Source organism: Furipterus horrens, unplaced genomic scaffold (assembly GCF_987537825.1).
Source record: "Furipterus horrens unplaced genomic scaffold, mFurHor1.1.pri manual_scaffold_8, whole genome shotgun sequence".
Lineage (NCBI taxonomy): Eukaryota > Metazoa > Chordata > Mammalia > Chiroptera > Furipteridae > Furipterus > Furipterus horrens.
The window spans coordinates 50347604-50370781 of NW_028327178.1; the positions used below are offsets into that span (position 1 = coordinate 50347604).

The 23178-nt window shown below is 40.0% G+C and overlaps 1 protein-coding gene across 5 annotated transcripts in view; it reads left to right on the forward strand.

Moving 5' to 3' along the window:
• Positions 1-23178, forward strand: part of MTCL1 (microtubule crosslinking factor 1) — a 149725-nt gene that overhangs the window by 5155 nt on the left and 121392 nt on the right. For all 5 annotated transcript variants that reach the window (XM_090285799.1, XM_090285800.1, XM_090285801.1 and 2 more), the window contains exons 2-3: positions 6900-7124; positions 8872-9030. In XM_090285799.1, the coding sequence (XP_090141925.1) occupies positions 6900-7124; positions 8872-9030 (384 nt within the window). The remainder of the gene's footprint in view (positions 1-6899; positions 7125-8871; positions 9031-23178) is intronic.

Sequence of the window (23178 nt, forward strand, 5' to 3'; positions counted from 1 at the left end):
AGAAGTCAATGCTAGGTACAAGGACAAACAACATTGAATTCTTTGAGAGGAATGATTTCCTCAGGGAGAACACTGGGAAGGTCTTTTGGTTTTATAGGATGCAGTGTATCAGCACTGATCCAACCTTACCATTCCATTTCTCACTTGAGGTTGTCTCCTGAGTTTTCTTTTAAAAAATTTTTTTTCTTGAGGATTTTATTTTTAGAGAGAGGGGAGGAAGGGAGAAAGAGAGGGAGAGAAATGTCAATGTGTGGGAGAAATATTGACAAGTTGCCTTTTGCACGCCCACAACTGGGGACCTGGCCTGCAACCCAGGCATGTGACCTGACTGGGAATTGAACCAGTAACATTTTGGTTCACCGACCTACGCTCAATCCACTGAATCACACCAGCCAGGGCTCATCTCCTGAGTTTCAAGCTCTGAAATAGTTCTGTTAAATATGGCTGCCTGGATTCTAAGTGATGAGTGTGGCCCAAAGACGGGGACACTATAAGACAAGGCCAAACAGTTCTGAAGTGCTTCCGCTACTCCTTCCCTCTTCTGGCCCTTGTTCCTTCCCCGTTCCTTTGGAAGGGTTAAAGTGGACAGCATTCCCATTCTTCCCTGACATTCCACTTTCCACATCCATTCTTTATTCACTCTGTTAAAGAGGGGCTGTAATAATTTTGGGTGGCAAAATAATGTAGACCAGGGCAAACAGCCCACCAGCTGCTGGGTGAACTGTCACTTGGTAAACAATGGTAGCAGCTCCTGTACCTTCTTAGCTACAGCTGGGACTCTGCAGAGAACATTGCCGTTGTCCAGAGGGAAATGAGGTAGATTATTTTTATATTACAACAGATAATGATTTCTGTCTGTTGTAATATAAAACTCCCAGAAGATGAAATTATTGCAACAATAGCCAGATGACTCCTCCTTCCGTCCAAATTGGGTCTATTTAAAGTGGGGTTATTAAATCAAAAGTAGTTATTTATTTCAGGTTGTTTAAAGGAGATTATGACTTGAATAAAATTATCAGTATGATAGAGTTTTCATCAGTTATACTAAGAAACCATGGGTTTTATTTTATATTTACGGCTTAAACTGTCCTCATAGAGGTTTTCACTGAAGCATTTAATTTTAATCTTGGTTTTCTCTAGTGCACACATGGTATCTTGTTATTCTTCTAATTTGATATGTAAAATAAGGCTCAGTTTGTTATTGTGGGCATAAGGTAATAGTTTAAGAGATTCATACTAATACAATATTTCATTTTATACACAAAATATGAAAAATATATTTAATTAAAAATGCAGATGGGCATTTCAATGTAAGATACTTAACATGTAAGTATCTGACAGACCTGATGTTGGTTCAATATAAAACTCTTAAGGGCAATTTTTTTCTTATTAATTTCTGTGTATAAAAAAACAACCAGCATTTTTCACTTTTATTCACTATGTCTAAACTATATCTGCCAGAAACATTACATATTCTGCTTGATTTGGTTTTCTTAAACATTTAAATGGCAGACATCTTCACAGTTCTTTAATACAAATTAGAGCATGGTGTCAGAAAATTAATGTAGTTAGTTTGAAAATCACTCTCCATCATGACCCTAATCTGAATAATCACAGTTTTTGCTTTCCAAGTGTCTGCTGCCAGCTTACATGGTTTATAATTTGCTTTTATAACTTCTTTTTCACTGAACCTGAAAATTGCTTTTTGTCAAGGCTCTATGAAAAGAGTTGAGACACTGGCTTCATCCTATCTCTGAAACAGACTATAGTTTTGGAAAGCCATTTAAACTTTTAGAATCTCAATTTCCTCCTTTAAAAAGGAGGAGTATTAATATCTTTGCTGTACATTGCAATGTTTTTCTGAGGAACAATTGTGATGATGGACATACTCGTACACTGCCAATGTCAAGCTCTGAATGTTAGCCTGCTTGTGTTATTTTACACTGCCAGTGGCTTTTAAAAGTACAGTTCAAAGACTGTTATTGTTTCATTTGTCATGGTTGTTGCAAATAATATACAGTATTTATTGGAAAGATTGTGTGCTTGGAACCAGACAGCCTGGGTTTGCAGTCTAGCTTCCATTTATTATCTGGGACTTTGGACATGTTAACCAGTGTGGGTTTGGTTTCCTTGCCTATGCAATGGGGGTAATATGTTTCTGAAAGGGTTATTATAGGGTTAGTAATGAAGGTAAAGTGCTTAATAAAGGATGTCTTCCATTCTACAAATTTCGTTAAAATATGAGTTATAAAAGCAATGATTCAAATGCAATTATGGTCCCTAATTTTGCCTCAGTGCATTTAATATTGGTAATTATTTATGCCAACAAATATTAGCCGTTTATATCTGGCCTACTCAGTGATTTGGAGGTGTGGATTCATCCAGCCCTTAAACAGTTGTTTGAGCCTGTAGTACTTGTCTCCGCATCTATATTATATATCCAGCATTTAACTTTAGGGTTGATGAGGGCTCTCCTATTATAAAGTCTGAAAACTAGAGAATATTTTTATGCTTTGCAAGTTATATTTTATATCTTCTTTAACTTTAGTCTGAGTAACAGGCATTAAAGACTTTGACTTTTAGGGACAAGCTTTCCAGATGGCAAAGCAATCACAAGCAAATTCCTTCTAAGAACAGAATGGCCGGCCACAGGCACTATATTTTGTATGCATACATGTATTTATTGACTGTTGCTTGTATTGAACTATTTTTTATTAGTTATCCAATGACATAATTACCTTTCAACCGTCCTCAGACACAAGGGGAAAGATTAGGCTCTTTCAAAGTCAGATTCACCATATTCATGGATGGAACCTGGGTGAAACTTGACCTTGATTTTGAAGATACTCTCTTTATCAAAAGAATGACATGAGGTCCATTTAAAGCTTTTGGTCTGCAGTTGGTCTTCTCCAGCATGGGGTGGGTCAAGGGTACAGCTCCTGCACTGCATCATTCAAGCCTCAATGTGGGGATCTGGCATCAGTTACAACCTCTTGGCTGAAGATCAGCAAGAACCTTCGTGAAACAGCTGAGTTCTCCAGTCCCCTGAAGAGCCTAGCCAGTCCACTCTGTTGATGTATGTTCAATGGAGGCCATTCTCTTGGTTAGGGTAGTGGACAGAGTAAGGAGAATCTACAGGCTGGGGATGAGGGAATGAGATGGCACATCTGTGCTTTCCAGTAGACCACTGCATACAGTTGAGGTTGAACTGTCTTTACCCTGTTTGTGCCAATCTGTATTGTTCCACAGGATTCCCAATATATTTGTTACACTTTCGTACTTAATCTTATGCAGGATAAAAATATTCTTGAAGATGTTTATTTCTGTTCAATTTCTCATCTGACTGAAGCTCTGCTATTGGGATGCTCTTGTGCTTTATTGTAAGTTTTAATGACAAATGCAGGATTAGGAAGAGTGGTGAGAGTAGTGAGAATCTAGAAGCAAACTGAATGGCAGGAGGATGGCTGACAATTTAGGTCGAAGTTTTGTGGAGGTTTGTTTTGTTTTTCCCCTTGGGCCTCGATATTAACTAAGCAAAGCAAATGGGAATAACTGAGTGTACACTATTCTATAGGCATTTAAATCATCAATTATGAAACAAATCGAGAAAATTCCTAGCATGTTTTCCTTAATCTCCTTCCTTCCAAATTGCTCCTTGTTAGAATATTTTATAATACTTCAGTAGAATTTAATTTTTGAAATCTTCACCCAAGGATATATATATTTATTTGAGAGAGAGAGAGAGAGAGAGAGAGAGAGAGAGAGAGAGAGAGAGAGAGAAACATCGATGTGAGAGAAACATGGATGGGTTGCCTTCCCTATGCGCCCCCACTGAGGATCAAACCCACAATGTAATGTAGATAGTGCTCTAACCTGGAATCGAACCTGCAATGTTTTGGTGTATGGTATCATCCTCCAACCAACCAAACCACCTGGCCAGGACTGAAGTAGAATTTATATCTCACATATTGCAGCTATGTCTAGGGGCTTGGGAAATTTTATTTTATAATTAGGCTACGAGACTGGAACAAAGCAAAGGTGCAGTTTTGTCTGATTTTGGTTGTCTTTTATGATTTTGTCTTTTTCTGTGTTGACCACTGTTGTGTATTCATTCCACAAATATTTACTGAGGGCCTGCTGTAGGACTCACACTGTTACTGAGCCAAGGAGGGCTCGTTCATGTGGCACCTTGGTGTAAGACCCAACAATTAGTGTTCAGGAAAACAAGTCCTTTTTTTTTTTTTAAGTATATTTTATTGATTATATTGTTACAGTTGTTCCAATTTTTTCCCCTTTGCTTCCCTCTGCCCAGCACCACCCCTTCCCCCAGCAATTTCCGCCACCCCCCCTTCCATTCCCATGGGTTGCACATACAAGTTCTCTGGCTTCACCCTTTCATATATTATTCTTTGTTGTTTTTTTTTTAAAGATAATTAATTAATTTTTTTAACAAAAAATAACAATCCCTCCCTCTCAGACTAAGACCCTTTATAATCTTATAAAGGACAATGGGCGAAGGTCTCGAGCTCCTCTAGCTGCTTCAAGCTGGACATGGTCATCGTCCTACCTACCCTTGGGTCCAGAAATCCCTAATGGAAAACAATCTTTATTTACAATATTCCAACCAGGGGAGGGGGTGCTGTGAACACTCCTACTCAGAGCCCTGTTCTCCCACGGGACCCAGCACTTCCCTTGCTTCCCAAAACGCTCTAAGCCAACCCCAAACTCAATAGTTCCCCATTCCTTATCTGTCAGCTCTGTCCTTCAGGATCTGGGGTATGATGTCATCAGCTTCCTTATAATAGTCCAGGAAAGGCACAAATCTCAAGAGAGTGTCCTCTCCATATGCCCTTAGTTCCAAGAGTCCAGATAGAGTCAGGGTCTGCAAGGCCGAGTCCTCGGTGGCTTCAGAGTCAGCTAGAGCAGCACAATCGTCGTCGTCGTCATCGTCGGCAGCCGTCCGTCTCGAGAGACGATGGTGTAGCTTCTTAAGAGTCTATCTGCACCGCCGAGAATGGCTGTGCAGTCCGACTTGGGAGTGACACGGTATCTGTCTCCTCCCGTGAGCAGCACAATCAAAGCAGCAGCATGCCTGCTTTCTTACTAGCCCAGGCTGCATGGCCAGAAGTGTAGCTGCTTCTTCCTTCTTACCGCGGACCAGCTTAACTACAAAGCTGCTTAGCTGCCACAGCATGGCTCTCTTCCTACACACCAGACCTCATGGGGGGCTGGTGGGGTCATTGTGCAATCTTTTACACCGAGTGGCTCAGCACCAAAATGGCTGCTGCCTTTTGTTTAAATCCTAACCGCGGCCTGAGATGCAGTGGGTAGGAATGGTGACCAGTCGGCCTGTGATGCAGTGGGTAGGAATGGTGACCAGTCGTGGCCACCTACGGGAAATCTCGTGCAGGCCCCTTGAGATCTCTGCCACCTCTCTATAGCCAAAGCTCCTCCCATCTCCCCCTCACCAGGCAGCAGCCACAGCCATTTGCATAACCAAGAAACTAGCTACCAGCCATAGATGTGCAGAGGCATTTTTCAGGAAAGTGGCTGTGCTCCACTGAGTCCCATCCCCCAGATTCTGAGTTAACACTGCTCTGGGTGCTGTGAATGCAAAGAGGAACAAGACACTCAGAGTGTCTGCCCTCGTGGAGCTTACCTTTTAGTGTGGGCTACAGATGATAAATTGACGACAATAAGAGGTGGAAGAAAATAGAGCAAGCAAGGGACAGCAGACCCTGGGGTTGGGGGTGGTGAAGTAAGTGATCAGTGAATGCATTGTGTGACCTCCAAATTATGAGACAGGAGTTTGCAAAGTGCTGGGAGGAGTGCACAGTGCAGAGGGCATAACAGGTGAAAGGCCTAGAGCAGTCCTCTGCCCTGCGGGATCAGAGAAGAAGGGGGCACCTCAGAGGTCCTGGGGGGAGGAGGCTTTGAAGAATTTTTGGGTATGGTGGGAAGCCTCTGGAGGGTTTGCATATGGGAGGAAGTTGAGTTACATATTAAAGGACAACTCTCTGGGGAGGAATGGACTATGGAGGAGGAGAGGGTGAGGGGGGAAGCAGGGGGTCCCATGTGATAAATTTACCTGTCATGCAGCTGCCCCTTGAGATGGGTGGAGGGCATAGTCCTTGGGAAGAGAGTACCTGCAGATATTTTGATGTTGAGCTGACAGCGCTGGATTGGCTGTGGAATGGGAGGAATAGAGAAGGGGAGCCAGAGACAACGCCTGGGTTTTTTCTGTATCTAGAGGGTTTTCCTATTGCCAGCAAAGTAAAATGGAATTGGGATATAAAGGATAAGTGAATGAAAAACAAAACAAAAGAAAAAAAAACCTGTGTGTATTTGAAAGAATGCAAAAGGTTCTATCTTTAGAATTGCAAGACATCTAGTCAATGCTGAGATTTGTAGTGTGGAACAGAATTTTAGAGATGTTGGCAGGTATACTATAATTTCAGGGCAGTTCACAGTTATGAGTTCACTCAAGTTTAGGCTTTGAAGGCAGGGTCTGTCTGACTCATCTTTGAATATGGTTTGTGCCTTAGAGACAGTTAATGTTTGGTTTGAATCTAAAGGTTTAATTATCTGCAAAATTATTTCATTCATGATTGTGATTATGGAAGGAAATGCTAGAAATAAAATAAGTATTGATAAGCCAAAAATGAATAATCCAGGCTGGATTTTAGTGTCTGGATCCATCAGATTTGAACAGACCTCTGGTGATATTCTCTTATGTAAGAATTTCCAGAGGTCTCAGTGCCATATCACACAGGTGTGGCCATAAGCCGATGAGTTAATGTCCACATAGTTAATATTTAGTATCATGGAGCAGGGTGGAGGGGAGACATGCTTTTTTTGATGTACTTGGCTTATAAATCTACTCCATCTGGATTGTGTAGGATGAGCTGGATGAACTGCGGGCTGAAATGGAAGAGATGAGGGACAGTTATTTAGAGGAAGATGTTTACCAGCTGCAGGAGCTTCGGCGGGAACTGGACCGTGCTAATAAAAACTGCCGAATCCTGCAGTACCGCCTCAGGAAAGCCGAGCAAAAAAGCCTGAAAGTGGCAGAGACTGGTCAAGTGGATGGCGAGCTTATCCGAAGTCTGGAACAGGATTTAAAGGTGGGTGAATGGGGCTGAGGGGACATGCATTCCCAGAAGGAGTTGCTATGGATAGGGTCACAGACCTGAAAATGTGGACTTCAGACCCCATTTCCATGGGGTCCTAATGTTCTGTTTGTGTTTCTCTCTTTCTCTCAACAGATTTCAGCATGAACATTTTTTGTTCATTTTATGAACAAAGTTCATAGGGTGTGTGCAGTCATATGGCTTTGATGGCCCAAGATTTAAATCTGTCATGTGAACTAGAATCTTCAAACTTAAAAAAAAGAAAGAAAAGAAATCATAGTAATAGACAGATCTATAATAAAAAATAATTAATACCTAGCAATTAGTTTGGTAATTGTACAGAAATTATACAGAAACTACTTCTAAAGATCTGAAGTATTTTTAAAAATCTATTGATTATTAATTCAGTTATAGTCAAAGACCACTCTTAAGAGTTGACCATAGGCATTTAACATTTTTATTGTTATTTAACTTTCTAGGACATAGAAAACCTGAAATTACCATAATCCAAGTAAGACTTACATACTCTAGTGATGATTTAACTGAAGGAGAACTAGGATCATAAGTGATTGCTGAAAGTATCTTTGAGAAACATTGACAGAAGTGGGAATGAGGTGAAGAAATCCTAGATTTTAAACTATTTGCTTTCTCCATGGGTATCATGACTTCTCTCATGCACCGATTATCAAGTCATTCATCTAGAGATGAATTATGCATAATGTCTTCCTTATTATGGAAGTACTTATGAAACCTCATTTAGCCTTTCATTATTATAGCAGGGAAAGAATCTTTGTAATTCTATCAACTTTATAAACCACTTGCAAAATGTCATTCAATGCGATAGGAGTGATTTATATTTCTTTTGCAAAATTTCTTTCTCATTTTGTTTAAGAAAGTAAAAATGTTTAACTGCTTTTAACATTCAAATATTTTACCACAGGAGACAATTGAAAACTTGACTACATTAAACATCTACTACAGAATTATTATTATTATTTTTTTTTTAGCAGATAAGTTTAGTATTATCTTAGGGAACAGAAATATTTGATTTTTAGTTTAATCTTTATTGTTTTTTTTTATTACCATTTAGTCCCCTTATAGCTCCCCTCCCCTAGCAATCACCACATTGTTGTCCATGTGAAATATTTGTTTTTATTATTATTACTATTATTATTTCTAATTCATCACTTAAAGCATCTGTACTTGAGCAGAATTAACATTCTTGATAATATCCTATAAGGAAGTAGGGCTATCCAAAGTGACATTTTATTTACTTATTTAGTTAGTTAGTTTTTAAGTTTTTTTAAAAATAGATTTTATTTATTTATTTATTTAGAGAGGGGGAAAGGTAGGGAGAAAAAGAGGGAGAGAAACATTGCTGTGAGAGAGAAACATTGATTGGTTGCCTCTCACAAGTGCCCCAACATGGGACTGAACATGAAATCCAGGCATGTGCCCTGACTGGGAGTTGAACCAGCGACCTTTTGCCTTGTGAGAGGATGCCCAACCAACTGAACTATGCTGACCAGGGCCAAAGTGGCATTTTAATCTGTATGAAAGTTGTATTCTTCCTCATAATGTGGACATAACATTTTAAACTAATACTCTCCTTTTAAAATAAGGTTTTTAGTCTTTGCTCTCTGGTGTAATACCATTATCACCCAATGATTCTGTCTCAAAAGTTGTCTGAATGTAGCCTTGGCACACAGAAAGCATCAAATCCTGATGACTATCTCTGCAGGTAGCCAAAGACGTATCTGTCAGATTGCATCATGAACTTGAAACTGTGGAAGAAAAGCGTGCTAAAGCTGAAGATGAAAATGAAACCCTCCGACAGCAGGTGATTGAAGTGGAAATATCCAAACAGGCCCTCCAAAATGAGCTGGAGAGATTGAAAGAGGTAATCTGGAAATGTATGGGGATTTCTCCTTTAGGTTTAATTGTGAGGAACTTGGGAGACTCTTAAGTGTTCCATTATGTTTTTTTTTTTTTTAATTTTATTTATTTATTTTTAGAGATGGGGAAGGGAAGGAGAAGGAGAGGGAGAGAAACATCAATGTGTGGTTGACTTTTGCATGCCCCCACCTGGGGACCTGGCCCACAACCCAGACATGTGCCCTGACTGGGAATCGAACTGGCGGTCCCTTGGTTTGCAGGCTGGCACTCAATCCACTGAGCCACACCAGCCAGGGCTGAGTGTTCCATTATTATGGTTTAAAGCAGGGGTGGGCAAACTGGCCTGTATGTATGACTTGGAAGTAAGAATGGTTTTTACTTTTTTATTTTTTATTTTTATGGCATTGTAAGACAATCACCACCACCGAAAATAAACAAAAAGTGAGGAAAACTGTGAAAAAGACTGTATGTTGCTTATAAAGCCTAAAATATTTGCTATCTGGTCCTTTACATGAAAGGATTGTTGAACCCTGGTCTAACACTATTTTAATAATTTCCATTAAGATGAGCTGGCCATTAATTTTTTAAATGTGTTCAAATGTTGTATATTATTACTAGAATACAACACTAAGTGGTAGATATTTTTCTTGAAAGTCCTCTCTTCCAACAAGCTGGAAAATATGTTATGGTTGTTAAAGCTGTATAAACAGGTAATGTATATATGCTGCCTCTATCTGTTTTTTGGCCAATATGATTTAAATATACATTTAAAAAAATTTGGGGAGTGACTGTGTTCTAGCAAAGTGTTCTAGAAAATGAATATATATGAATATATGTGTGTGTATGAATATATGTACTCATTTACATATAGTAATGCAAATCCTGTTTTGTTGTTGACTTCTTTTATAAAATTAAAGCTGAGTATTTTCTTGGAAAATATTTTACATATTGATGAAATTAAAAACTGTCGTTGAAGGCTTTAAGATGATAGTTAAAAAAAAAAAAAGATGATTGTTAAAGCCAGTATATTACCTGCCAGCAGCCTTACTTAGCAAACCATTCACCCACTCAACTTAATTCAGGCCCTGTACTAGGTGCTAGGCAGGCTGATGTGAACATGGCAGTACAGGCCCTGCTCTCCAGGTGTTTACAGTTCAATATGGCACATGGATAACAAAACAGATTACATCAAAGGAGCCAGTGCTGTATCCTGTGTGAGTTGTCCCTGATTCCCTCTCCTCACAGCTGTGCCAGCCTCCAGCTTGCCCTCCCCTGAAACATTATCCTTGTAGAGGCCCGCACTGCTATGGCTCACTCCCTCATCTGCTGGTCTCTGCTGATGTCCCACCTCACCGAGCCTCCCATCCACACTTACACATTAAGTTGTCCCTGTCTCTGGCAGTCCCTGTCGGTCTTCCTAGCTGATACATTATGGATTTAGGTAAATTACGTGGATTTAGGTAAATTACATGTATATTGTCACCACTTATCTGCAAATGTTTTTTTCTTTCACCCCCGCCCCCTTCACTAATGCCCCTCTAGAACTTGAGCTCTGTGGGCTGGGGGCAGGGGGCATCTTGTTGTTTTTTTCCAGTACACTGTGGTGTTTCTATGCTTGGAACAGTGCCTGGCACATAGGCATCATTGGGGACTTGTTGGGTGAGGGCGTGAGGAGGGTGAGCATGTGGCTGTGGTGACTACAGCTTCCCTGGGGGACTCATTGAGCTTCACAGAGGAAGAGGTAGATGCTGACAATGTTCTTTCATCCTGGGTAATCCTTGCCCCTTACCTTACACATGTACTTACCCCCAGACTGGAGGAATTTTTCCTCTGATTGTGGATCACTTATCTCTGTACTTAATGTTCCTGGTAGTTTACGTTCCTTTTTTCCTTTGATCTAAGTTTACTAGAAGGTATGCCTCCTAGTATACCTTCTAGGTATAATGCATTTTTTTTTCCCCTCAAAACTTCTGGTTTGATCCTGACCTTGAGGGTAAAGAAAACAACTTTGAAGTTTATTTTATAAATATTATATGTATATATGTTTCTGTATAAGTATATAAATTATATGCACATAAGTAAATAAATACATATATTTTAAGAAAGCAAAAATTCTTTTGCACACATTTAAATGGATTTGTGTAGGACTTGGCATCAAGTAATTAATAATAGCTCGTTGGGGAAAGAAATGATTACTCTTGCTCTAGCCATTCAAAGCCAGCCAAGTGTGAGGTAAGGATCTTCAGAGCTGTGGTGTTGGCTCAGGCTCAATATAAGGAGAGAAGATAGAGGGGTTAGCTGCTCCCTTCCTTTGTGGGTGAAAGTTAACTCAGAGAGGGATTGCTCAATGGGGATATAAGTATTTTATCTCCAGAGTTACAAACTGGTGGGGCTGCATTTTTTAAAAAGATTTTTATTCATTTATGTTTAAAGAGAAGCGAAAGGAGGGAGAAAGAGGGAGAGAAACATCAATGTATGAGAGAAACATTGGTTGCCTCTTGTACGCCCCCAACCAAGGACCTAGCCCACAACCCAGGCATGTGCCCTAACTGGGAATCAAACCAATGACTTTTCAGTCTGTGGGACAACACCCAGCATACTGAGCCACACTAATGAGGGCTAGGGCTGCATATTTACACCAAACTTCAAAACCAGAGATTCTTAACTGGTGTGCCACAAGAATTTTTAAAACATGCAATACCTGACTACTTAGTCAGGGGCATTGACCTCTTTTCCCTAGATTGTCAGATAAAAACAATAATGACAGCCAACACAATAACAGCCATTCATGTGAATGTTCTGTCTTGAACCATAAATATATAGGTCATATAATAGAGTTGCATCTCATTGGTCACATCACATATATTTGTATCTGATTGGTTAATTTTTGGTACCAGAAATCCTTACATGCAAGTATAGGTTTTTAAAAAGTCACTTTGGAGCAAAAAGAATAGGTGATTACTACTTTTTTTTTTTTTTTGATAATTAATCAAAATTATACCTATTTTGAGGACTTCTGGCCAAGATGGAGGCATAGACAGACATGCTGCATCTCCCTCCAAAAATAAGAAGGAATACAACTGCCTCAAAACTAGAAACAACCAGAAGTTCCAGAATATCAAACTGCATGGGAGTCTAGCAAACAAAGATATAAAGAAGAAATACTCATCCAGACAGGTAGGAGGAGCAGAACCAGGACGGAGAGGACGTGATGTGGTGGTGGCACCAGTGGCGGCAGCAGCAGGCCAGCAGAAAGCGCAGTGACACGTTTTAAAAATCAGGAGGGACACCTGGGGAGCGTTCCCAGTTCCTCACTGGACCTCGCAGCCCACGGTCCCAGCACTGGGGAAAATCAAGCCTCATTGCTGCTGACTGTCCAAACCATTGGGGGTTGGGGTGAAGGTAGAAACTGCCAGTCTCAGCAGAGTCCACTTGTTTAAAGGGTCCCCACAGTCCTAGAATGTCCACAGATCCACCCACTCAAGGCAGCAGCTAGAGGGGCGCCAATCCAGTATGGAAGTGGGAGAGGTACCTGGAAAAGGGGCGAGTGCTAGGCAGGCAGCATTGTTCCATCTAGAACCCCTCCTCCATATACAGTGCCACAACATGGTGAAACAGGTCGCCCCGTACTGACGAATCCCTAAGGCTCTGCCCCTTACAATGTAACAGGAGCGACAACTCTACCTGGGACACAGAGACAAACAAACACAAGAGTCTGTCAGAATGAGGAGACAGAGAAGTATGGCCCAAAATGGGGAATGGATCAAGGTTCTGGTGGGAGAACTAAGCAACAAGGAGATAGCCAGCCTAACAGATGAGGAGACAGACAACCTAACGGATGCAGAATTCAAAACACTGGTGATAAAGATTCTCACAGGCTTGACAGATATGCTTGAGTACGGCAAACCCATAAGAGAAGAAATGAAGGCTGTGCTAAGTGAAATGAAGGCTGTGCTAAGTGAAATGAAGGAAAATCCACACAAAACCAATGGTGAAGGGAAGGAAACCAGGGTTCAAATCAATGATTTGGAACATAAGGAAGAAAAAAGCAACCAGTGCAGAATGAGGAAACAAGAATTGAAAAAAATGAGAAAAACTTCCTAAATTTTGCGAAGGAGATGGACATACAGATCTGGGAAGCACAGAGGGTCCCAAGCAAGCTGGACCCAGAGGGGACCACACCAGTACGCATCATGACAGATGTCAAAGGTGAAAGACAAAGAGAGAGTCCTGGGGGCAGCAAGAGAGAGGCGGAGAGTTGCCTACAGGTGGGGTCCTATAGGACTATCAGCTGATTTCTCAGAGGACACTTTGCAGGCAGGAAGGGACTGGCAAGCAGTATTCAATGTGATGAAAGGCAACCTGCAACCAGGATTACTCTATCCAGCAAGGCTATCACTTGGAATGGAAGGGCAGATGAAGTGCTTCCCAGACAAGGTAAAGCTAAAGGAGTTCATCATCACCAAGCCATTATTATATGAAATGTCAAAGGGACTTACTTAAGAAAAAGATCAAAACTATGAACACTAAAATGACAACAAACTCACAACTATCAACAACTGAATCTAAAAAATAAAAACAAAATCCAACTAAGCAAGCCAGAATAGGAGCAGAATCCTAGGTATGGGGATCATTTGGAGGGTTATCAGCTGGGAGGGGGGAGGGGTAGAAATGGGGAGATGGTGCAGGGACTAAGAACCATAACAAGTTGGTACAAAATAGACAGGGGGAAGAAAGAAAAACATAGGAAAGGGTGAAGCTGAAGAACTTACATGCACGACCCATGGACATGAACTAAGGGGGTGGGATTGCTGGAGGGAAGGGGGGTACTGGGCAGAGGGAAGCAAAGGGGGAAAAAATTGGAACTATTGTAACAACAAAATCAATAAAATATACAAAAAAAATACCTATTTTTTTTTCAGATTGGCAAAAATATATTTTGTGTGTGCTGCAGAATTTTAGTAATTAGCTTACGTGTTTTAATGAGATGAAAAGGTTGAAATCACTGTTCAAAATTAATCATAAAACCGACATGAGTCTGAGGAGGGTTGGACGCTGGCAGACTGTGCTGGAAGCAGAGAAGGATGGAGACTAGTGATAAGGTTCAAAAGTGGCAGAGAGGTATTTATCAGAAAATGCCAGCATTGGTCTCAGTGAATGAGTTCTTTGTATGAAAGCCAGAATAAAATATGCCATGAGTTTTGCCCTAGGGTGAGGATAGTATTTCTCTTTTCTGAGCCTTGCTTATTATTGTTCACCTCTGAAGTTTTGTAAATGGATGTATCGCATTCTGAAAAAGGTAAGGACAGTTTGTGCATGTCTCTACATGACAGAAGTAGTTGCAGATGTACATATGTCCCTCTTGGCCTCAGACAGTAAAGCAGCGCATCTTTGCACCTCCTCAGCTCTGTGGCTTCTGCGGGGGCTCCTCTCTGTTAAGTTGCAGACTATTTTCAGCTGTCTGGTGCACTAGTCCAAGATAATTTCTCCTAGTACTGTACTTCAAACTCAGTGTGTCAGAAACAGACGTCACCCTCACTTCCACCCGAGCTTTCTTCTCTCCTTCCCAGTTGGGTTAATAGTGCCACTGTCCTTTTAATCACCCAGGCTTAAGTGATTGTCATTGATCTTACTTCTCTTGCTCCCCACCCTCAGTTACCTGCCAGTGCTTAAGGGTCAACTTTTTCTTGCTTTTGTAGTCTTAGAAACTTTCATTCTCATTGATACATGCTCTAGCATAGATAATCCTCAAAAATAGGCTAAGTAAAAAGAAGTCAGAGATATTGTATGCTTTCATTTATAGCAAAAATATCCAGACAAGGTAAATCCATAGAATTAGAAAAAAGGTTAGTAGTTTCTAGGGCTTGAGGAGAGCGGAGAAGGGGGACTGACTGCTTAATGAGCATGGGGTTTCCTTTGGAATAATGAAAATGCTCAGAACTAGACAGAGGTGATGGTTGCACAACACTGAGTGTACTAAATGCCACTGAATTTTACACTTTATGATGGTTCATTTTAATGTGAGTTAAAACTTTACTTTCTCTATTCTATCCATACATTTCAGCAGTGTCCTCTAAAATGAATATTTGAGGGCTGACACTATGCAGTCACCACCTTATAGCCATTTACTATTTCTAGTCTCTCCTTTTTTGTTTTATCTTCTACACCCCCCAACCCCCAAATCTGTTACTCTGCTTAAACCAAACAGACTTGCTGTGGTTCCCAACTGTTTTAACTCTTTAGCATGACCAGAGGACCTTTCCTGCCTGGCCCATCTCTATCTCTCAGCTGGGCTTCCCACTCCATGGCAGTAAACCCTGGAGTGAAATAAAGGGCAGTTGAGAAAGATGAAAACAGATTATGTATGTCCTCTGATCCTCTTTGAGTTAATAGAGAAGTGTCTAGGAAAAGTTACTTCTCCAATGATAGATGAGTTGGTTAAAAAGGGCTATGATATTAACCAATCTAAAATTGTCCCTTCCAGTTGCTTGCTTGCTTCCTGTGCCTAGCCTGCATATGCCTTGGTCCATACACCCCTCCACTTGTGTAAATTCAAAAATTTTTACCTTTTTGGGGGTGGTGGTGGGGTGGTGTATATTTCTTCTAGTATTCAACTCTATGGTGGAATATCTCAAAATGTTAAAAATTGTTAACCTTAGCTGAGTTTCATCTTCTCAAAGATTGTCCAAGTGCTTCTACTCAGCAACATTTCTTTCTACCAAAAAAAATTATTTTTTTTTCTACCAAAAATTTTTGAGTACTTATTACATGCTAGGCACAACTAATATCAACTTAGTTGGCAAGGCACAGAGATTTGTTCTAGATCACACCAGGGAACTAGGGTTGGTGTTTTGTTCTGTTCTCACTAAGGTAAAATTAATGTTAACATGATACTAGTTTTTAGGTCTGTAAGGTAATGATTCTCTTTTTGTATATATTGCAAAATGACTACCACAGTAAGTCTTGGTAATATCTAACATCATACATTGTTACAAATGTTTTATTTTTCTTGTGATGAGAATTTTTAAGATCTACTTTCTTAACAGGTTCCAAATAAACAATACAGTATTCTTAACTAGTCACCATGCTGTATGTTATATCCTCATGATTTACTTATTTTATATCTGGAAGTTTATACCTTTTGGCCGCCTTTATCCATTTTACTCACCCACCCCCAGGATTGTTGAATGGAGCCTCAGGGAACCAACTAAGCAGTCCTATAGCTCTTGTGGGACATGTTTCATTGCCATTTAGGATATGATATTGATTCTTTGGGTTTGGTTGAGTCTTCTTTTATGCCTAGTAAGTGGTCAGTTTTTTAAATGTATCTTGAGTGTTCCAGTTTTGGGGTGAAGGCTTTAAATTAATTAGATTGAAAATTTTCAAACTTTAACCTACAGCAAGAAGTACATTTTATATCATTATTCAATATACAAATATAAAGGTTTCACAAAATAACTTTCATCTTTGCTGTATGGGATGCACTTTGATATTTTCAATTCTATTCAGTTTTTTTTTAATGTGGTTATAAGTTTGATTTATCGTTCATTAGTGGATTGCTGCAATTTGGAAAAAATATATCAGATCACTTGTTAATTGTGCTGTTCAAAATTTCTATTTACTTTATAGTTTTGTTTTGTCTGCTGAATATATATTTAGGATAAAGTTATGTTAAAATCACCCATTATCATTTTGCATTTAAATTTTCTTCTTGTAACTAAATACATCTATTTGGGTAGAATAAAGTTATGTTAAAATCATCCATTATCATTTTGCGTTTAAATTTTGTAATCTGTCAAATTTTGCTTTAAATAATTTAAATAGAAATGCATACAGATTTAGAACTGTTCTTTGTAATGAATTGTTCCCTTTATCATTTGGTAATGACCTCTTTATTTTCATGTAATGTGTTTTGATGTAGTCTTCTTTGCTTTTATTAACAATACCAAATTTCTTTTGGTTAGCATTTGCCTGGTATAGCTTTTTTTTTTTTCCTGAATAATACAGGTATTTTAGAAAGCTTCAATTCCAGTTAATGCCTACCTTTCATACAATTGTTATTTAATATCATTTTAGTTTCTTCTTTTGAAAAGCATTCTCCCCAAGTTGATTAATTTAATAATTACTAATTATTTAGATTCATTTGCATGTTTTTCAATCTGTTGTCATTACTTCATGAGTGTTATTCCTTCCTTCTGAGTTCAGTTTCCTTCTCACTGATCTATTAATTATCCTTTAGTAGTTTTTTTTTCCCGGTAAATGGTGTGTGAAAATGCTTTTATTTCATATTTAGTCATAAAAGCTATTTAGTTGGACATAAAATTATAACACACTGAAGATAATATTTTTATTATATTTTGGTCCTATTTTGCTATCAGTAAGTCTGCTGTCATATAATTCTCATCTTTTGTGGATAATCTGTTTACTTACTGGTATGCTACTCTGTAGTTTTAATCAGATATATCTGGATTTATTTTTATTTTACTCAACAGTTATTGTCAATATGAGTGTCTTTCATGAAATCTGGAAAATCCTAACTCTTTGAATAGCATTCAGTAGTGAAATTATGGTTTCAAATAGTGTTTCTACCCTATTTTCTGTATTTCCTCTACAATTTCTATTATTTGTATGTGGGATCTATTTATATTGGCCCTTCTTATCCTAACCTCCATCTTACCTATTGTTTTAAAATATCTTTTTATCTCTCTGTGTTGTTCTGGATAATTTCTTCATTTCTTGTCCAAATTACTAATTTTCATTTTTACAAAAAAAAAAAAAATTGCTGTTTTATTTATCTACCAAGTTGTCATTTTAATGGGTTTACCTTTCATTTCTGGAATTTAAAAAAATTTTCTTTTTTTTTTTCATAATATTTCTCCTCTCCTCATCTATTTTTTCTTAATTTTTAAACATTTTAGAGTCATAGTCTCTTTCAGTTTGTTGTTATTTTCAATTCTTGATATTACTAATCCTTCTGTTTGTCACATCTGCTGACTGTCACTCAGAGTGGATTTTATTATCAGCTCTTAGCAGGAATTCCATGAAGTTTTTGAAAAGTCCTTCTAGTGAGATTTTTGCAAGTGGTCTTTTCCAGAGGCCTTGTTAGTATCATTGTTCCAAATACAGTTCTTAATTTTTGACTCGTGAAGTTGTGTACTGTGAGAAAATGCTCGCAATAAAAACCGGGACACAGGGCTTGAGCAGCAAAGCGAGGCATTTATTCAGGAGTCTGCAGAGTCGGGGCCACCCTCTGCCAGGAGAATGTGCACGCCAAGTAGACAAAGAAAACTAGTTTTATAGTAATGCGATTAGCTCCTCCTCCCTAACAAGATTCGCTCCCCCTCCCCTCTCTTTCTCCCCTGTTTCTCCATTACTGGTTATTCCCGAGTTACAATCTAACTCGATTATCTAAATGCCCCTTTTGTGATTTGTAAATATGCTACTACTGTCAACTATCTTCTCCCATTTTCCCTTTGTCTGGTGATGACTATCTTTCCCCCTTCAGGATGCTCCTTTTGTCATTTGTAAATATGCTAATACTGTCAACTTCCTTCTCAGAGATCCTCTAATTACATTTGCCCTTAAGACCCTTAAATTACATTTGCCCTTTGTTACTAATGATTTTCTACTGGTTTGGGAATCACTATTTCCTTGTTTCTTACAGTACCAAATGGGTTGTGTGGATTGGAAATCAAACTTGCATGTGGTATAGGCTTAGGGTAATTTTATACTTCAAAGGAGATTTTGTTTTCCACCACGCAGTGACCTGAGAAGAAGTTAACTCTCCCCCTCGCTGGATGATTTTTCATTTACTTTCAGTTGGGGTATATTCATGAAAGCTTCTTGTCACACTTCTAGCTCTGAGAGCCTATTTCTGCATCTGGCAACTTCCATCATTCCCTCCTTACCCTATAGTGCTTAACACATACTCTGTGCTAATTGCTCTGGTTTTCAATATCTTATGCATTTCTGACACTAGGGACTTTTCCTTTTTTGTGTGAGTTCAGCTGTGTATAAATTTTTGCTTGTTATATTTTCCCTAGCGTTTCAAGCTGTTTATTGTGGGAGTGCTTGTGAGGCTTGTGCTGACTCAGTGTCTTGTGCTGCCAAAACGGGATTCGACCCCTGAGGGCTGAGCAGCTCTCCAGTGGCAGCTCGGGAGTACCACGAGGAACCCCAGGTGTCTTCCAGTTCGTGACTCAGCACTTTTGCTCCTGCTTCTTGGTCAGTTTTTTGCACCCTGCTGCTCACCAGCTCCCATTTTCCTCAGGGCTCTTTTTTACTCCTGGCTTCTCTACTTTGGCAGTTACTCACTGTTTTCTCTCCAGGTGTATGCTAGGGACTGAAAGTTTGTGTGCCCCACCCCCTCCATTCATATGTTAAATCTTAATCCCCAGTGAGGTGGAATTTGGGGATGGGGCCTTTGGGAACTGATTAGGTTGTGATTAATGAATGGGATTAATGCCCTTATAAAAGAGGCCGCAGAAAGCTCCCTTGTGCCTTCAAGTCTGAGGGCACAATGAGAAGTTGGCTGTCTATTAACCAGGAAGCGGATCCTCACTGAATCTGCCAGCACCTTGATCTTAGATTTCTCAGCCCACAGAACTGTGAGAAATAAATGTTTGTTCTTTAAGCCACTCAAGTCTATGGTATTTTTGTTATAGCAGCCAAAACAGATTAAGACAGTCATTCTACTTTTATCTCCACCAGTGGGCAAGTACTTTTCTCTGTGTCATCACCTTCAAACAGCCAGGCAGCCATACAGTCTGCAAATATAGGTGTACAAGTATAATAAGTGGTTTTATTGCTATTATGACATAATTTCATAAAATAATATTATCTTTGTTTTCAGAGTTTATGGTTCCCCTTGTAAGAACAAGATTTAATTGGATGAGCTAGTGTGCAGCATCTTTGGGCAGAGTTCTGCTGCCAGGGCATCAGCTCATCCTTGACCAGGCTGTCAGCAGCTACCAGGGAATCAGTCCGGGCCCCTGCCCAGCCTGGTCAACAGTGGATGATAGGACCAGAAGACCATGTGGGACAAAGGCAGCTGTGTTAGCATGGTGGGCTCTCTAGGACACCTCAGAAGAAATAAGTAGCATATGGTTTTATTTGCTAGTCATGAATTTATGTGGAAGGGCAAGGTCACTAGCTAGAGAACAGGAAGGGGGAAATATCTGGTGCCCTGAATGATATCCCAGTTATATGGCCTGCTGAGTTCATAATGAGAGAAAATGGGATGAGAGTGGGAGCAGAAAGAATCAGGGTTGTCTGGTTAACTCTTTTCCCAAACACTGAAATATGAGAAGAGACAGAGAGAGAGAGAGAGAGAGAGAGGGGGGTGGGGAATGCACGTGCGTAGTGTCTGCACAGGGATATGGAAGGAAACAGTTCTTTGTGAGTTCTGCCCAGACTAGGGGGCAGGGGACAGATTGGACTAGAGCCATGTTAACCAAGGAACAAATACCAGACCTGGAAATGCAGAAGTCAGAGGCTAGGGAGGATTAGGAACAGGGCAGCAACTACAGGAAGATATGGTATACATAGTTCTGCATACGTAAGCTGTAAATGGAGCAGTTTTGGTGTCTCGGAAGAAAGGGGGTTGTGTGTTCAGTTAAACAACCATAAATAGCACTAAATGACTGAATCACACAGTTGTGGAAAGGAGGAGGGAAAGCCTAGCACAGTCTGTCCTCGTCCCTTGGAACCTGTACCTTTGGAGCCATTTCTTGTCAGAATCAAGAGCAAATCACATTGAGGTCTTCTACTAGGCTAGTCCTGCAACCCACTTTACAGCGCGTCCTACCGCTCTCCCAGGGTCTCTGCTTGGTGGAGCCTAACCAGGCCTCTCAGGACGTGCACGGTGGGCTTCCTCATGGTGAGCTGTGGTGCAGGCACAAGGAGGTAAGGGCTTGTCCAAGTTCAAGTTTTTGAAATGCTTCCATTGCATAGGTTATGTTATTTTGTTATGTTCTATTGTTCAAGGAGTATTTTACTTCTGCTTTGTGTGGTTTTTATGTTGGGAAAAAGAGAGAACAGTGATGAGGACAAAGGAAGAACATTGGAAGAAATAGCTTTATTTGACAGGTGGCTTTTAATGCAGTGTGAAGGCATGTGAGGCAGGACCTAGGCCGAAGGCCTCAGCTTACTAAGCGTTAGAGTCAAAAGAATCCTTGAGATGAGTTAGCCAACCTTTTTGTTACTTACGCAAGAAACCAAGGTCTGCCCAGACTAGTAGGGCAGGGGGCCGCCTTAAGTCAGGTGGTCCATTAACAGCAGATTTGGACTCGACCCACCTCAGCAGCTCTGTTCCTCTCCTCCTTTCCTCTAGATCTTAATTCCAGACCTGCACCCTCCCTTCATTGTAGACTTGCAAGAGGCCAGTTACTCGGTTAGAACTGTCAGTAAGCACTTGTGGAGCCAGCTTTTAGGAGAAGCTGCTGGAGCAGCGAGCAGCTCCAGGTTCCTCACTCCTCTGGGTTGGCAAGGAAGGGCACCTGTGTCTTAAAAAAATTTTTTAACCATTAATGCTTCTCTATAAAATTAATATCTACTTTTAGAAGCACTTGTTAATCTTCTTCCTTCATCTCTACTGAGAAAATTATAGGAAGAAGGTCAACATTTACCTTTGAAGAGAGTGAGCATGGGTCCTCCCGGCCTGCTTTACCACCCAGCTCAATGGGAGCTCACATGCCGCTGTTCCCTCCCATCAGATTTCTGATCCTTGTCATTGTTACTCTCATGTCATTTTCCCCCTCAGGTTAAAGGGTTCTTGGACTCAATTCCAATGTGTGTGTGTGTGCGTAGGTTTCCCCACACTAACACGCAGTTCTCAAGCAGGTGGTTCTGACCAAACTGGCTACAGATTGGATGTTCCAATGACCCTCTTCAACTCGGAATGCCAATAGCAAGTCCAGGATGTTACCCATACTTCTGAACAACTGGCTATAAATCAGAAGTTCCCACAATCTTCTCCTTGGGTTCAATTAATTGGCTAGAATGGCTCACAGAACTCAGGGAAACCCATCCATTCCCTAGATTACTGATTTATTGCAAAGGATATTAAAGGACACGAATCCACAACCAGGTGAAGAGATATATAGTGCAAGGTCCCAAAAAAAGGAGCTTCTGTTCTCGTGGCACTTGGGGCCTGGCAAGGTGGCACATGGAAATGTCCTGGTTCTCCAAACTGGAAGCTCTCTGAATCCCCTCTTTTTGGGTTTCTATGAAGATTTCATTACATAGGCATGACTGATTAACTCGTTGACCCAATGGTGATTGATTCAACTCTAGCTCCTCCCTGGAAATTAGGGTATAGGACCAAAAGTTCCAACCCTCAGTTGGTTGTAAGTGCCCCTGGCAAACAGCCTGCATCCTTAGGTGTTCTGCAAATGTCAGTTTCATTAGCACAAACCCTGTTTTGGTAGAAAGGGCTTGCTGTGAATAACAAAACACCCATTTCATCTTTATGACTCTCCAAGTTTTTTAGGAACTGAGGACAAGAGACCAAATATAATAAAAGGTGCTCCCTTTACTCTATCACTCAGGAAATTCTAGGGGTTTTTTGAACTGTGAGTTAGGAACTGTTGATGAAAACCAAATATATCTGAAATATATTTTGCTAGTCTGAATGACCAAATATATATAATTATATATTAATTACAAATCACAATATCATGCTAGGATTGTACCTAGATTCCCACCTCTACTTTATTGAAATGCTGCCCATTCTTTAAGATTCTCCCTGAAATGCCACCTCCTCATTGAAGCCTTTCATAGCACTCTTTTCAGAATTCTGAAGAAACATTTTGATATGATTAAACCATTACATGGTTATTGTAAAAAGTGAAAAGCAAAGAAAATTGTAGGGAGAGAAAGTTACCATAATGCTAACATCCAGAGATATATCTGACTTTTCATATGAAATTGGAAACATACCATATATGCTTCTTAGCATAGTATTTTTTTTAATCCTCATCTGAGGACATGCTTATTGATTTTAGAGAGGGAAAGGAAGGGAGAGAGGGAGAGAAACGTCAATGTGAGAGAAACATTGATCCGTTGCCTCTTGCACGCACCCCCGACCAGGGATTGAACCCACAACCTAGGTATGTGTCCTGACCAGAAATCAAACCTATGACCTTTCAGTTTA